This window comes from Rhea americana, unplaced genomic scaffold (assembly GCF_003343005.1).
Source record: "Rhea americana isolate MKP2758 unplaced genomic scaffold, rheAme1 scaffold_5, whole genome shotgun sequence".
NCBI lineage: Eukaryota > Metazoa > Chordata > Aves > Rheiformes > Rheidae > Rhea > Rhea americana.
The window spans coordinates 7,052,659-7,069,712 of NW_028186645.1; the positions used below are offsets into that span (position 1 = coordinate 7,052,659).

A 17,054-nucleotide genomic window follows, 5' to 3' on the forward strand; every position below is an offset into this window, starting at 1 on the left:
CCGGACAACTTTTAGGAAAGATACCATCCCACCCCACTATAAGTCTGTCTGAACTTGCACAAATAAAACTGATGGAAGGGTTGCTCACCAGTGCTCGTACTCAAAGTAATGATGCTTGAAGGAATCCAAAGTACTAGTAAAGAGAATTTATTAGAGGCAAGGAAAGACCTAACGCATCCCCAGTATCCAGACCACTCTCGTGAAGAGAGAGGGTTGCCTGGCTTTCGTATTTAATGTACTGATATGTTTTTACATACTAACACATCTTTCTTTTCCTGTTTGCAGCCAATAAGTAGCATATGCTAGCATTCGGAGGGCATTTTTCTCTTTTTCTACTATTTCTTGCTTTCCTTGTTACGCTTCAGGAGGCCAAGAGGCAGATCTCACTAAAATAAGAGTGGCGCATGATGCTATGGTACTTTGCTTCGCAACAACCTTGTACTTCATACTACATCAGCTAGTCCCATGTATAGACTGCCCACATGATGTACAGCTAGCTTAGACACAGTGTTAAGAAATAAGAGCCTAGCTCAGCAGCATGAGTTTTTCATGGCTTAGACTATTGCTAGGTTCTTGGTCCTATCAGGAAATGCCTGGAGTTACCTAACAGAAAATTTAGGCCTAAGGTGCATGTGAACTGTTGCTTTTTCTGGAGTTGCTTGCCTCAAGAACATGATAAGCTGATAACATGTTTTTAGTTCTGTGTGATTGGATCTCTTTTTTGAGGGAGGAAACATTAACAACTGAAAAAACTCAGCCGCAGGTTGCATAATAACTAATGCACAGCTACCTAATGCACAGGTGATCCTGCCCCCCTACTCAGCACTGGGGAGGCCTCATCTTGAGTACTGTGTCCAGTTCTGGGCTCTCCGGTACAAGAGCGACATGGAGCTACTGGGGAGAGTCCAGCGTAGGGGTATGGAGATGATCAGAGGGCTGGAGCACCTGCCCTATGAGGAACGGCTGCGAGAGCTGGGCCTCTTTAGCCTGGGGAAGAGAAGACTGAGGGGGGATCTGATCAATGTGTACAAGTACCTGAAGGGAGGGTGTCAAGGGGACAGGGACAAACTCTTTTCAGTTGTCCCGTGTGACAGGACAAGAGGCAATGGGCAGAAATTGAAGTACAGGAAGTTCCGCTTAAATGTGGGGGGGGAATTTCTTCACTGTGAGAGTGACAGAGCACTGGAACAGGTTGCCCAGAGAGGTTGTGGAGTCTCCTCTGGAGATCTTCAAGGCCCGCCTGGATGCAACCCTGTCTAACGTGCTCTAGGTGACCCTGCTGAGCAGGGGGGTTGGACTAGATGATCTCCAGAGGTSCCTTCCAACCTTACTGATTCTATGATTCTATGACTCTACCAAAACTGCAACTTCCTCCTCTCCCCCACCCACTCCAAAAGCCAAACAGGTAAGCCTGGTAGGACTTATTGGCATAGGTTGGCCCTTTCTGTGTTCAATATCTTCGGCAGATTTTACTTGTGGTGCCCACCTCGTAAGTCGTGAACAGGCAACTAGTAGTTGGAAGTAGATAAGAAGTACGAGGCAGCCGTAGTCTCTGAGCTCCTTTGGGTTCTCTGCTTCCCAGCAGACAGCCAAGAGCAGCAAGACTGATGTGTGGGGCTAGTCTCTGCTTCCCACCTAGCAGAGCCAGGCCACTGTGCAGAGGATTGGTTGTTATGTACTTTTTTTCAGTAACTAGTCAATGTAAGAGCACTTGGAAGAGCTGTGGGATCCAAGAAAACGCTCCTGGATAATTTCATTCCTCACTGAGCCTGGGTTCACGCTCTGGTCTTGCTTCATCCTACCTCATCCTTAGGATACACAGATGTAGATAACTCCATCAAGGACTCCAAGGCACCTGGATTCTTCAGGATGAAGAGTGCAGAAACATGTGCAACTTTGAGATGGATGTTTTCTTTGTTCCTGCCATTCTGCATAATCTTACGACTTCTAAAGCAGTGATTTTCTCCATTAGGAATCCTACTTCATTATCATTTCTGGAGGATGTAGTGAGCAAAGTGGCCYTTGTTAGGCTATATAAGCTGGTAGGTCTTCTGGCCAGATAGTTCTTCATAATTATCTCTCTTAAATGAACATTTTCAATATGGCTCTTAAGTAACTAGCTTTCATTTCCTTTTTTTAAAAAAAATATGTATTTATATTGGCAAGTGCAGCATTTAAGCCTCACTAAAGTTGTGTTTAAAATGCAAAGTTTACTTTTTCAGGAGATTTACTAAATACAGAAAAATGTGCTGTCATTCCTTCTTCACTATACTGTGATATTTGCCAATGCACTAGCACATTCAAGAAATCTATTTAGATTATTTACTGCTTGGACTGTTGGTAAATATCTGTAGAAGTCAAAGTTCTACTCTTAGTTCCACTCCATTTTCTGTGGTGTCTGTCCCTTTTCCTTTCTTGGAACAGGACACGCTCAGTTGTTAGCTCTTGGCATCCCTACCGAAAGTAATTAAGTTCTGGCAGCCTTTCTCTTCAAGACTCACTGCAGTGTGTCTCATGTTCTCACAGAAGCAGCCTAGCAGGAAGAAGTGCACTCCTTATCTGGAAGCAGACTGTGGACTTCTCTGTCATCTGTTATGTAGCAGTTCTTTAAGACCTCACTTCTAGTGTTCATTCTAATTCAGGTTCTGCTCTAGCATATTATACTTGAATGCATACTTTGTCATCTCTTATGACCRTCATAATCATCTCTTACACCATCTCGCTGGTTTAGGTATTCTTTTTTTTACTTAATCTACTATAATCTGGAGGAAAGGATGTTATGATAATACATTTTCCTCTTATGATGCAACACACTTGCAGATCTGAAGGCACTTTGTAATGGTTAAAGAGCGTTTCACAAATAGACTGAAGTCCAAGGAGGTGAAGTGACTCTGACCAGGAAGCAAATGTCAGACCTTGAAATAGAGTCCAGGTCACCCCATCCTCAATCTCTAGTTTTATACATGGCTTATTTTTTTGTTCCAGACAGATGAAATGAAACACTACAGCAGTGTGCTTTACTGTTCTGCTGCTCACTCTGAAATCATTAGAAATAAAGGAAAGAAAAGTAGTGCAGCTCATTTGTAATGGACTGAATACACAACTGGGATTCAAGCGTTCTCAGATCTGTCTAGTTGTGCCTTGGCCAACAATTCAAGTTATCATGGACCAGTTATTTTACTACTGACAGACTTTCTRTGGAAACTGGATGACAATTATCTTTCTGTGTAAGATTCTCCTGAAGTCTGGGGAGTCCATTACCATTAGCTAAGTGGGGATGCTTCAGTGATATGTAGCCAAATGAAGCCAGAGGTTGTCTATACGCATGGCCCTACTTCTCCAGTGAACACATATTTTGTTCACTGTCTTTGGAGCCTTCTGTATTTTAACTGGTTGAGCATTTATTTAGCATGTACATAGCTTTTATGGCCAATTTCATTCCAGTCTTTCCTAGCACACTGTTGAAATCTGACCTAATGTGTGTRTGTAGGGGTTTTGGAGGGGAGGTTCCTTTTTGGAGGGGAGGAAGGGGGGGTTCCTTTTCTAAATGAAATGTTTTGTTCTTTGTGGTAAAAACACACTGCCTGCCTCATGAAGCCAGGCAGTGTTTTTTTGTATTGAACTCTTGTGCTTAATGTTTACTTGTGCTTCACAGAATCTGCCAGAGCTTCATTTGGTGACCGGAAAGCAGAACTTTGCAGCATGTACCAGTGGCCCCACTATGATGTGTACAACCCGTTCTTTTTGGAGCGCCATGTTTCACCAGATCTTGTTAGGCGCTTCCAGGAAAAATCAGATAATAGGAAATTATATGGATCAGGTGAGAGGAACAGTACCCTTTCTCTTCTGTCTTCCTCCCTTTCCCAAGATTTAAACATAAGGAAAAGGTCATTATRTTATGGAAGACATGTTTGATTACAACAGTTCTCAAACTGATCTGTAAACTATAGAGACCTTCTGATTTGTTGGGACTGCTGAAATAATCTGTGGAACTGGCTCCAGCTGTGCTGTTTCTTTCTATCTTTTGGGGGCTTAACAAGGTTTGCATGCATCACAACAAGATGGACAAATGGGCAAAGCAAGCTGGTGTAGCTGCCTCCCGTCACCAAAACAGGAGTCTTCTCTGGAACCAGATGCCATCTGCTATGCTGGAGATCGCAACTACCAGTAGTAGGAGTATTTGAGGACAAATGAACAAGGAAGTGGGGTCGTATGTTCAGTAGAGGAATGGCTGAGGAGCATATGTACAGAGGGAAGAGCAAACATCGAAAGCATTCAGGGACAGAACTTAAAAACAGGTGCAAAATGGGAAGTTGCRTTATATGGTAACTTTTATATGGTTTGCTTTTGAAGGTGCAGAAGCGTCTCCACTTCTCACTGTATAAGTATGGATAAGAACAGAGGAGGGCTGTAGGACTGTAACAACAAAAGTTTAGACAGTGTTTGCCTGCCTACATAAAAATTCTGTTCTGTGTTTTTCATTGGTGCGTGCATATATGAATGCTATTTAGAGTAAAGTAAATAAATGTCACTTCCTGTAAGCGATTGCTAAAGCAAATTTGTTCAGAAACTTCATACCCTCGAGGAAAYGTACACACCTCTCTATTGGACAATGAAATTTTAAAAGTGTGTTTCTTAGAAAGATACAACGTATGTATTTCACATCTGGGAAAATGTCTCCACTGGTGTCCTGTTTTACAGATAATTCTGAATCACTTTAAGGACAAAATGAAAAAAAAGTATGTAGAGAAAGTTGGGGGTTTTGTGTATTTTTTATTTTATTTTTTATTTATTATTTTAACCTGAACAAAACACACACATAATGTTATCAGCCTTTCGCACATTAGATGCTTTCACTTGGCTTCATAGGTACCTGTAGTGGGAGCCATGTGGGTTTTATAATATTGTCTAGAATATCTACCCTTCACTTCATCTATTTCTACTTTTTTTTTCAGACTAAGCGAACGCTTCAATAGTTTTGTCTCAGTAAGCTCAAATGCAAGAAAAGTTACTTAGATGTGTCAAGAGGACAGTTTTAGATTGAGTTAGATGACTTCTTGCAGAGTTTTTGACAGCTCAAAAACTCAATTTTCTTCACATGTGTTTATAGAGTATTTAAGCAAAACTCTAAGCCTGTTGCCCTGCAAGTACTATGCTGCTGTTTGTGCGTGTTGGCTTAGAACTGCAGAGTAAGTTTAGTTGGAATGAATGGAGTAAACTCTCTGCATTTTCATGTGGACTCTCTCCTCTCCATTAAAAAAAAAAGGAAAAAAATAAATTTATTAATATTTTCCCAAAGTTCTGGTTATTTTATGGGAACAATCACTATGTTTTCCATTAAAAATTTAAGTTTTTGGAAAAGGTGCCATCTCTGCAGCCCCTTCCAGCCCTGTGTTCTTTGTCTGAAAATTTCAACYTGCTTCACTAGAAACTTACGGCAGATCATACTGTCTCTAAAACATTTCAGTGATTTACAACCTTTAGGCTTGGGTGGAAGAATAAACGACTGGATAACTACTTCACAGTAATTTATGAAACTAATCAGTTTTGAATGTGGAGTTAATTTCTGTAAATATCTTCTTCTTCTTCTTCTTCTTTTTTTTTTTTTAATTAAATCAAGTAATGGACTTCCCTCTTCTGCTTCCATTGTATCAAACAAGATTTTTAGGTCTTTCGTAGTATTATAACACTATTTGTACACTAGACTCTACGAACACCTCAGTAATCMGTTCTGTGTCATGCCCAAGAAATAATTTGGACCTGATTCCAGACATACAGGCCTTCTTGTTTTTATTTCCCTCTAACARATTGTCCAAACTTTCTCCATTGCTTTTGTTCCCCTTTCCTGCTTGGGAAAAGTAAGAATTAGTTTGTATTGTGATGTCTTACAAAAGGTGTAATCACTTATTTCCTTCAAAGCAATAAAAGGGAAATAAATTTTCAGTAGTGAGTGATGTGTTGTTCTACCATTAGACTATGATCAATGTGTTGTAATGGAAGTCTTTTGAAATGGATGGAATACAGCAATACATCAAAAAAAGCAATGCATTCTATCAGATAGTCCTGTAAGTTAAACTTACTTTGACCCATTTCCATATGGGTCTGTTTTGAAGTTGGGAGGCTTTAAAAACTTCTTGAATGTTAGTGGATTCAGCAGTTTCCTTAAACAGTAGCATCAGTTCAGCTTTTGTTTTCCGCTGTTACAGCATAATAAGTGTAGGCAGAGTGCTACGGCTCTCTATTGCTTCGAGGCCAAAAGAAAAGTGATGTGATCTACTTAGCCACYTCCAGCTGCTGAGGAAGCTACCTCTTCTATAAAACAAAGATCTTGCTTTTGTGATATAACCAGCARTTGCCTTCTTAGAGTTTAAAGCTTGCTGTTGTCTGAGATCTGGCATGGGTACACCATGAATGTGTAGTCAGCAAAGCCAGGGAGAGGAGGCCAAGTTTAGCAGGCAGCATGTTTTTGCCACTGGAATCTTTACTTTTACTATGGAAAAAAAGTTTAAAAAGGAGGCCAGACTAAGTGCAGTTCTGGTTGGCTCAATCTGAAGACAAGACAAAAAGGAAAAGAAAAGAAACATTTACTGGAAACACCATCCTGTTGTGAGGAGGCAGAAGCATAAGAAACTTAAGAGACATGAAGGAAAGATAGCAAATAAAAGGGAGGAAAAAACTACCTTCAGTTTGCTGAGCAGATAGTTCTGGACATGTTGCTCTCTTCTGTAAATGACTATAAATTTTATCTCAACATATGAGGAATAAGTGAATTGCAAGAGTTAAATTTTCAGGAATATGAAGATTTTGCATTTGCTTGTGCTGTCTTTGAGGCAGCCTGGATTTGCTGAGCATCCAGTGGCTTCTCATCTCTTTGTTATGGATTAACCATTTAAAATCAGAAGTTATGTTTTTTTGCCTATTTTTTCATCTAGTTTTAAGTAAAATCGATAGTCTTTTTCTGATAGACTCCTTTTCAAATGAGAATGTTTTTCCTTTTATTTTCTTTCTTTAAAAGAAAAAAAAAAGCCCAAGCAAATGCCATATTCGGTCATTTTCTTTAGCTGTGTTTTAAAGGTAAAAATATGAAGGGGGAGTTTGTTCTAAACTGTCTGTGAAATGGAAAACATATTGAAGCTTTCCTTTAGGCTCTTTGTTCTACCAGTGCTACCAGTATGACCTGGTAGGTTCAAGCTATTTCAAAGACTGAATTGAATAATTTATTTTAATGGCTTATTTTTTCCATTGTGTTGTTTTGGGGGTGGGAAACAGAGAAGGGCGGAGATGTTCCTCCTTAGATGCTACTTCAGTTAGATTTCAACTCTACCAGTAGTTCTACTTACATTTAAAAATGTTTCTTGCTTTTTGTTTTCTTCTAGCAATGACATTTTTATTATTTGTACTATTCCTTTTCTCTCTTTAGCTAGTGATTTAAGAACTAGCACTCTACCTGGATCGYTTGATGTAAGTCATTCAATGTTTGATCTCAGAAGCCCACCTCACAGATTCATGAAGGTATGATATCCTTGTAATTTAGGTTATCCTGAAAACTCAGATTATTTGGTACATCTGTTTCTGTTGCATTGTATTTTCAGAGTTAACACTGAAGGGCATTGTACTGTGCACTGAAAGGAAAGAAGTGCAATGGAGGGAAAAGTTCAGCTGACTTCAAGAGGTTCTTTCTTGATGTCTCCCGTGCCCACAGCTGTTCTGGCCTGACACAGCAATTGAGAAACCTGAGTATGCTGTAGGGCAGGACAGAACAAGTGACAGTGGTTCCCTATTTTCAGATTTCTCTGATCACTTGAAAAGTGGAAGACACACTGTGTAGGAAGACACAAGTGATGTGTTTTCCATTTATACAATAAACAGTGAAGTTCTTTTAAGTAATTATCTTTTACATGAGATGAAGTTGCATATGCATTGGTGAGCAAAAAAAAAAAAAAAAAATCTGTGCTGACCTTGTGACCTGTATTTACTCTTTGCATCAGGGAGCTAATTCCATGCTGCTGTGTCCAAGGATTATTAAGAAATGAACCAATAATTTGAAATTGTGCGTTGCTTTGTTTTCATCATGTCTTATCTGATGAGAGAATCTCTATGACTTTTTGCATCTACTACTTGAACTAAAGTGTTTTTTTTTCTTTTTTCCTCCAGAGGTATGATTCACTTTCCAGTGTACCTAGCAGCACCTCTTCCAGGAAGGATTCACAAGGCAGTAACAGGAGTCTGGGTGATGTTTTGTTGCTTAACTTGTAGTGAAATATTTCTGTCTGCACATGCAACTTGAAACATTAAACTGTCACTGCTGTTCACAACTTTGATGGAAAAGGATCTGATTAGCAAGTCATTTTGGAGATTACTTTGCAATTTGAAATGAAGAATTTTAGATGTGCACCTTTCTGCTGTCAGGAGATCAGCCAAATGGGGCTTTGAGGACCACAAGTTCTAATGCTTTTGAAAAAATCAGTCATGGCTTTACTACCCCCGTGAACTAAGAAATTACAGATTTTTTTGCTAGGATGGAAGATGGCCCCTTGGTTACCTTTTTCATGTATCAGTATTCATATGGAAAGTGTCTGGAATCCAGTACTCATATTACATTGATAATTATGAAAGAATATTGCATGCAAACCTAATATCCTTAGTTTTCAAAGAATGCTGTGGAGGTAATGCAAAATAAACTTTCAGAAATGATTCAACTCTCCACAGAGTTCCCTAGTGAAAGTGGGAATTTCTTGCAGTCTCCTCAAAAAGAAGATTGAGATGTGACCTAGTTTCAGTCACAGCAAAGAAGCACTATGTTTTAAAAGTCTCTCTAACTTAGTAGAGAAAAGCATAATAGTGAAATTCTCAGTGAGTCTGGGATGTCTCGGGCACACGCTCTTTTTTTTTTCTAAGAGCTGTTTGAGTACAACACAAGTTATTAACCTCAACAGAAATAAGTGGGGTAGAGTTGGAGGCCTTCAATTATATAGAAGGTCAGGCCACAGGACCTCGTGGATATTTTGTCCTTAAAATCTATATATTAAGATATTCSAAACTTACTTTGAGAGAAATTTTCAAAAATAGGCAGTCCACATATTACTGAGATCCCTTATTTGAAGGAATTTTTAAGATACTGCATTACTTCTAAAAAGACTAATTGGCTTCCCTCCACAGATACTATTACATTATCAGGTGATGAACGAGACTTTGGAAGACTGAATGTGAAGTTGTGTTATGTTCCTTCTGTAGAACAGATCTGGATCACAGTTTTACAAGTAAGCAAATATAAATAACTTGATTACTGTTTCCTGAAATGGCTAATTTACTATACTTAGTGTTAAAGTAACAGAGCACCAGATTTAGTGAAGAGACTTAGTGAGAATTAAAGAATACTTTCAGAAAATTACTTCTAGTATTAATATAAACACTGCAATTTTTTTCTTTCTGTTAGATTAACTTGTGATCTTTGTTCTGCCTCAGTTAATTGTAACAAAGAGTGTATAACTCTTCATGTTATTCTACGTGAACTGTTCTGATTGTACAGTTAGATACTGTTCATCATGGATAAGAAAGCTGAGTAGGTTATAGGCTGACCTGCTATGGAAATTTTGAGGCAGCGAAACTGACTTTAAATCTAACAGTTCTTTCAGGGCAGAACCACAACAGCATTTTGAAGATGTGTAACTTCTTGTGGCTCTTATGTTAGCTAATGTGATACTGTTACACTGGCTGTTTTATACACTTCCAGGAACTGTGAATAATTTTTAGGCAATGGAACTTTGAGTAGTCAGAAACCTCATAACTGTATAAAGTGATAAATACTACCTAACGGAATTCATGATTTATCTGCTGTCAAATTGCCACATAGTGAAATCATTAAAATCTACTGAAAAACTATTTTCTCTCTACTATGAAGATGAATTTTTAAATGGTTTGAAGTGATGCAGACATTACACTGGCCCTGATTTACGTTAAATATTAGAGGAATTATGAATAATTCAGTTTAGAAGAYCTTGTGTGCCTAAGCTGTTTGAAAGGTGGAGTCTTACACTGTCTRAACTGATCCTGTTTTCAATGTTGCAGTGCAAAGACCTGAGCTGGCCTTCTAGTTGTGGGGAAAATCCTCGTATCTGTGTCAAGGGAATTCTCACACTGCCAAAGCCAGTGCAGTTCAAATCCTCTGCCAAGGAAGGGTGTAATGTAAGTAGAGGCAGGAAAAACAGCATGAAGAGAAGTAAAGTAGCATAAATCTCCCGTAATGTGAGTCAAAGGTGAAAGAATATAAAACAAGCAGGAGGGACTGGAGCAAAGGGCCACAAGAGAATCTCCTGTGACAATGTGTGTGCTGTCGTAAAGCTCCAGAGAAGACAGCCTCAGCTCATAATGGTAGTAAGAAAGAAGCCAGAGCCTCGCTTGTCCCTGGGAGGGTGTGCCCATGAGAGGAGAGGGCCACTCTGCAAGAACTGACTCGCTGTAAAATCACATCTTTCCCTGGCAATCTGGGATGGTCCCTAGGAGCACTGGCTGTAAGAGTAGAAAGCCTTTGTTTCTAGATTTTTGGGCTCAATGGAACACTTTTATGATAGTGTCTTTCTGTTTCTAGGACATTGAATTCATGGAAACTTTTGTGTTTGCCATTAAACTGCAAAGCCTGCAGGCTGTCAGACTGGCATTTAAAATCCAGACACAGACTCCCAGGAAGAGAACGAYTGGAGAGTGCTCCTTGGCACTGCGAGAGCTCAGCTCAGAGGAATCAAGTCATTGGCTGGATATAAGTCCCCCTTCCAAAGCCCCAGTAAGTGTCAATACATGTGTCACCACAAAAGTGTGTTATCCTGTCACCTAGAAAGAGTTGGCAGAAATGAAAGTAAAGTAATTCRGTGATAATTCAGCAGACTTCAATGCTAACAGCAAACAGGTTCTTTATGCTTTTTTGCGGGGGACCTTTTGGCAGAAAAGTGCAGTCTTTTGAACTCTGTATGTAACTGCTATGGTCATAAACTGCAGCTGTTTATGGGGGAAGTGCTACAACTAGCTATTCCACAAAATGTCTCACAGTTTGAGGAAGGGCCATACTGGGAAAACTTTCAGCAAAGGGCACTGGGTAAATACCTTTTCCTAACAAGCATCAGAAGATCCCTAGGGTTCACAGCAAGAGCACAGAGGAAGTAGAATCGAATTTTATTATAGAAGACAAGTACTAAGATCTTCAGYAACATTTTGAAGCATAAAGTGTGTGTAAGTGTGTGTGTGTGTGTGTGAGTGTGTATGTATATTTGTATATTTATTTTTTTTTTGAATGTTCAGATTGCATGCTGTGAAGTAATAATTCAGACAGTTCATTAGAGTAATAAAAAGCAGATGGTTGTTAAGTGTCATTTTCACAGTGGGATTTGTCCTTCTCTTCCTTCCCCATCATAATATTCAGTTTGTTTCTTTTACAAATAGTGTCTAGACATACGTATTTTCAACAAATTAAACTTGATTTAACTATTCAAAAGCAAATTTTATTTAAGAATGTCTGTGTTATATGAGTGACCGTCTTGATTCCTAACATGAGTAATGCATGACATTTTTAGTTCTAACAAGAATAACATATGGTATTGCTTCTGTTGGTACAGAAGCAATAACTTTCTAAAAATTAAATGAAAAAGGAAGCTGCTTTAGAAGCTGCTTCATCCCAATGAAAATTCCTAAATCATCTCATTGTTTCTCTGTTTTGGCTCTCCTCACCATTATATCTGACAGCCCTCCAGACACTACTGGAATTCATCCATTTGCTACCCCATGAGGTAGCAAAGAATTATCCCTATTTGCCAATAGAGAGTCAAAGCTCAGAGCTTTGTGAAATTCTGAGTTTTCAGGTTTTTCAAGGTTATACAGAAACCTTGTGGCTGAGCTGCCAAGAGAATTCAGGTCTCTTGGACTGAGTGTGAATGGGAACCTGACTTCCTCTTTTTATGTGTCCTATTGCTCTCTCATTTGGTTCATTTTGCTTCACTGAAATGTGTTAAAACTTGAATGGAACCATGGCTAATAAATTCCTTTTAACTGGAGGCTATCAGGAAAGCTGGGTCTCCCCTGACCTACTYCTGCTGTTCTGCCAGTGTTCAGAGTTCATTTGCCTCTAACAGGAGAGTAATGAGGATGCCTTAAAGCACTTCACCAGTGTACTAGCAAAAATTCCAGGCTACAGTAGTGTGTTCTGGGAGATAAACTCAAAAGATGTAATGGGTCTATGATCTGATAATCATGGGTCTGTGATCTGATAATCCTGAGTCTTGTAGAGCTATATTGTATTGCCAGGCACCAGCATGTGCAGGTATGCCTTGCTGGACAAGGCCGGTAGAGGGGTGTTGTGTAGGGCGGTGGAGTTATCCAGATGTGTAATAGATCTGCATGAGATCTAGATGCAATGCTGCCCTACTGACTCTGGGCGTCTGGAATCCCATGTGCGGTGGGGCTTGCTGCACTGTGCCACATGGGCTTCCAGGGTCAGGCCAGGCCTAGGTAGGGCTCGTTTTGTGGTGTAGATAAGCCGTGACTCACTGTCCCTGTTTTAATCCTCACTTCAACCTTCACTTTAATCCGCAAACCACTATAACAAGGGCAAGTACTGTGTCTCTGTGRTGTAATAACACTGGAAAACAAAGAGCCTTACCGAGACCTAAATCCTGAAGTTTTATTTGGTGAGATTTGTCTTGAATAAAGGTCTGAGGTTTGCTGCTGGATCGTGTTTTCATGCAGTTTCATCTAGTGATTAGAAACCAGAAAAGAAATATTGTAAATGCCTCAGGAAAAGCCACTATCTTCTTCTAAAAGATCTTGACAAAACCTTTCAACAGCCCTCTAAATACTTTCATCATGAGAATTYACTGCAAGCACAGACTAGAGACCTCAGTACACTCATATATGGTATATGTAGACTTGTGAAACACAAGTACTTCCAGATATAAGATTCCTYAGCATGCACAACATAAACATTCATGGTAAGTGACAAGACCTTCTACCTCAGTAAAGCTGTAATTATTTCTCCATGTTGTAGAATTCAGATGGAGAGGAGGAGAAYTCCAGTGCCTTGTGTGTCAGTGGAATACATCTGGCCTTTCACTTTAGTATCAAGGTTTAGTAGAGTTTCTGTATGTCTGTGTTACGCTGTACCTGCCCACTCTTACCATTCAGGAATCTTCTCCAGGTGAAAATTCAGGTCTCAGATATTTGTCTGTCATGCCTAGCTGTCCTGCAGCCCATGAGGGCCATGCATGTGCTGCACATAAGCAGTCCATCAGTAGAGCGTGTGTATTGAAGCTATGGGAAACGCAAGATGCATTTACTTACTGTACATCTGCAGGTTGTGTATACAACACATGCTTATATTTCTGTCCAGGAAATCCCAGATAGAAATGTGGGAGCTCTACATAYAACAGAATTCCTGTGTTTCCTGAGTTTATATGCAGCTTAATCCAGATATTATGGTGACATTCTTCTGCTTCTAGGTGTGCCACGCAGACCTTCAGATAGGAACTTGTTTTCAAGCAATAAACAGGAGGATTCAGTTACAGATTCTTGAAGCTCAAAACCTTCCAATTTCATCTACACCACTCTCTTTAAGTAAGTTGCATCAGCTATCTCATGCCTTCTATCTAAAAGCATTTGTAACAGGTAAAACACTGCTTGAGTGGATTGGCAACTTATGACATTCCTAACAAACCTCAGACTAACATATTGTTCAGTAGATTTCCATTGCCAAGGTTTGTTTCCACAGATGTCGTACTTGATTACATTTTGTTTGGTTTGAGGCTAAGTGTTTATGTATTTTGGAAGATTTTTTTTATCCCAACATTAATTCTGATATGCAAGAGCATTAACTTGCACTTGCTGTTTGGATACTGTGTTAATCAGTTCAATATTATTGAATATATTCTGTTTGTGTGACTAGTCAGGAAAGCTATTGTACAATTCTTTTGGCCAGACTTTTGGGAAACTGTTGCAACTTAAACTGTGCATGTGGATCTTGTCAATTCCTCTTTGTGTGTGCTTGCAAGTAACCCTTTATATGTTATGCCTTTTTCCTCTTCTCTTTTTTACTTTTGTCAGGTTTCTTTGTGAAAGTAGAAATGTTTAGTACAGAAGGGCTGATTTATAAGAAAAAGACTCGTCTTCTGAGGTCCACTAATGGCCAAGTGAAGTGGGGAGAAACAATGATTTTTCCAGTTAGCCAAGCTGAACAAGGAATCAGTTTTCACATCAAACTCTACAGCAGAAGCTCGGTGAGAAGAAAACAATTCCTTGGACAGGTTGGTTTTTTTTTTTTTTGCCCAAACATTGATAACTAGCACGATATCCTTTACTTAAAATCCATGGGTTTGTTGGAATGTACTGAATGATATGAGTTTTAAAATATTTTAAATTAGGTAGCATATAGCAAAGTAATAAGTTGTGATAAACTGTTCTAGATGGAATAGTATTAGGCTCTTATATATGCACTGAAGTCAGAACAGGAATTGATACTTCACTGTCTCTTAAAAAGAAGTTCATAAATCATCTTTGTGTAGACTGTGTGAAAGATGGCTTCCTATGGACAGAATCTCTTCCTTGCCTCTAGGCTTTCTAAAGAAAACAAATACAGCATTTCCTGGAGCTCTGCAACCTTTGATGTCCTCTACAAAAAGACAGTGTGCTGGCTTATGATAATAGTACACCTACAAACAGACATGTGTAGAAGGAAATATCAACAGCTACAATATCTGACTGCTTTTTCTGGATAGAACAATACTGAAAATGGCACAATATTCTAAATATGTATAATCTAGTGATAACATATGCAGGCAGACACAAAATGATGTTTTGGTTATGTTCTTTTTTTCCTCTTCTTWTTACAATGACAACTTCTGTAGTATCTCTTTCAAAATATTTGTGTGCTCATACTTATTTAACTACTGTGAATTTGGTAGTCTAGCCTCAGCTGTTTCCTTCCCCTGGTTATTGCAATTTCCCAGCCTCCAATACTTTCTTTCTCTCCTCTTCTTGATACAGTGGGCTATAACTGGTTTTAATGGTCAGTGCTTTCCCTGACCGAGCTAGATTTATTACTACATTTTGAATATATTGGAGACCCAAATTATGATGTCTCTTGTCATGTGAAGAACTGTGCTATCCTTAGGCACAGAAAATGGTAGCTTACCATTCTGGTGATGTGTCTTATACCCAATGAACGTATGCAGTTATARGAAATTCTGAGTGCTATAGAAATGATGTGCCAATGAGGGCAACTGTTCTGTGAGCTTCCTCATTTTATGGAGAGTCTCATGTCGCGTGTGTTGGATTTTGCTCTGAATCCTGTTGGTGGAGTTGGACTTAGAATAGGAAAAGAAAAAATATTTGTTCTTTCTGGTTGTGTTACCTTTGGGCAAAAATAACTTGGGTATGATTTTTGCAGTCACCTAGCAATATGTGAAGTCATCTCAATCTGATAAGTTTCATTTAATCATGGATCTTATTTTTAGGGAGAGGAAACGAGCTACTTCTACTCTTCTGAGGTTATTTGGAAAAGTTTGTTTCAGCTCAACAGGCAGACACTGCCGCCTAACATATGAAGACATAAAACATGGCTTAGGGAAAATGTACTTTGAGCAATTGGCTGGGTAGTTGGAAAAAGATGAATATAGCTGGCTCTATTAACTTTGTTCTTCAGAGAATGATGTTTAATTGGATGCTGTTCTAAACAGACAATACTTAAAGATTAGGCTGCTTTTATAGCATGTCTTTAATCATGGGCAAGATGTATATTGAATCTCTGTGGATGAAACATCAGCTGTCTGTGGTACTCTGGAAGACATTAGTCTCACTTCTCGAGGACTCGTACCTCAGCAGTGTAGGCTAAATGTACTTCATGGTGAAAGTTTCTGAGAAGTATTAAAAGGATTCATTCTCRGAAGAGTGCAGGAAATAAAGCCCTGTAAATAATGATACCTACTTACATAAGCAGAATTCTTTTGGCAATGAAACCTAGTGACACTGTTCAGGGAGCAACTTCCTACTTGTACCTCATTTCCTTGTTTAATATCCCTTATCCATTAGCTGAATACGTGACTATGCATGGTATGGGCATGTTTGTAACTTCTGTGGAATGCAGGTTCGGTCCTGTCTGTTGAAGTGTGCAAATTTTTAATGCTCATGAAAATAATGGACAGCTAGCTCTATTTGCCARATGGCTTGCAGCCAATTGCAGTTTGAATACACAGTCCATAGAGCCATCCCTGGCCCTGATGAGCTCTCGACCTCAACACGTGTGGAATTTGAGTATAGCAAGAGATGCTAGTCTTTAACCATTTTACTAAGTAGAGGAACATCAATGAGTTCCCTAAGCTCCTATTTACTCAGAGACAAAACTTAAATGCACAGACTSCTTTTGATCCAAGCTGAAACCCAAAATATGTTAGTCTTAACAGAACTATCTTTGTTGCTTTTATGCTTTGGTCCCAGGCTGCACGTTGTATCTCGTTATACCCTTGCACGATCTTTATTTGGAACTAACAAAGGCTCGGCCTCTGACCTGTATATTAAGTAAACTCCATTTCATTTCTGTTTTTGTTTCTTACTGCAGATCTGGCTAAGTTCTGATAGCAGTAACAGTGAAGCAGTAGAGCAGTGGAGAGACACTATCACGAATCCTGAAAAAGTTGTTGTTAAATGGTACAGCATTGGTCCATCTTGAAGAGTGGAGATGAAACAAAGGACTGATAAAGACTTTCTACAAAAATATTCTTACACTGTTTGAAATAGTACAAATAAAAAGAAAAGTTGTCTACACAAGTTCTTCAGAAGGCTTCCACTGTGTCACCTCTATGTTAACTGGGAAAACCCAGAATTTCACAAAGAAAGCTGCTGGTTAAATATTATTAAGAGGAAAGCTTGGAGCTAGGAGAATGCTTATCTGTTGTGGGTGGGGTTTTTTGTTTTTATTTTTTTAATCCACCTTGGAAATAAATACATTTTTCCCCCTTTCAGGCTCCATTAGAGCACTGAAATAAAATTTTGGAGAGAAACAGCTTGAATTACCATCCTCT

At 39.1% G+C, this 17,054-nt stretch overlaps 1 protein-coding gene across 5 annotated transcripts in view; it reads left to right on the top strand.

Annotated features, from left to right (window-relative positions):
• TC2N (tandem C2 domains, nuclear) overlaps nt 1-16,811 on the top strand; it is a 32,492-nt gene extending 15,681 nt beyond the window's left edge. For all 5 annotated transcript variants that reach the window (XM_085317545.1, XM_085317542.1, XM_085317546.1 and 2 more), the window contains exons 4-12: nt 3,656-3,820; nt 7,421-7,512; nt 8,155-8,230; nt 9,160-9,260; nt 10,069-10,185; nt 10,589-10,780; nt 13,482-13,596; nt 14,083-14,282; nt 16,592-16,811. In XM_085317545.1, coding sequence (XP_085173671.1) covers nt 3,656-3,820; nt 7,421-7,512; nt 8,155-8,230; nt 9,160-9,260; nt 10,069-10,185; nt 10,589-10,780; nt 13,482-13,596; nt 14,083-14,282; nt 16,592-16,702 — 1,169 coding nt within the window. In that variant the 3' untranslated portion in view covers nt 16,703-16,811. The remainder of the gene's footprint in view (nt 1-3,655; nt 3,821-7,420; nt 7,513-8,154; nt 8,231-9,159; nt 9,261-10,068; nt 10,186-10,588; nt 10,781-13,481; nt 13,597-14,082; nt 14,283-16,591) is intronic.
• Nucleotides 16,812-17,054: the final 243 nt, after the last annotated feature.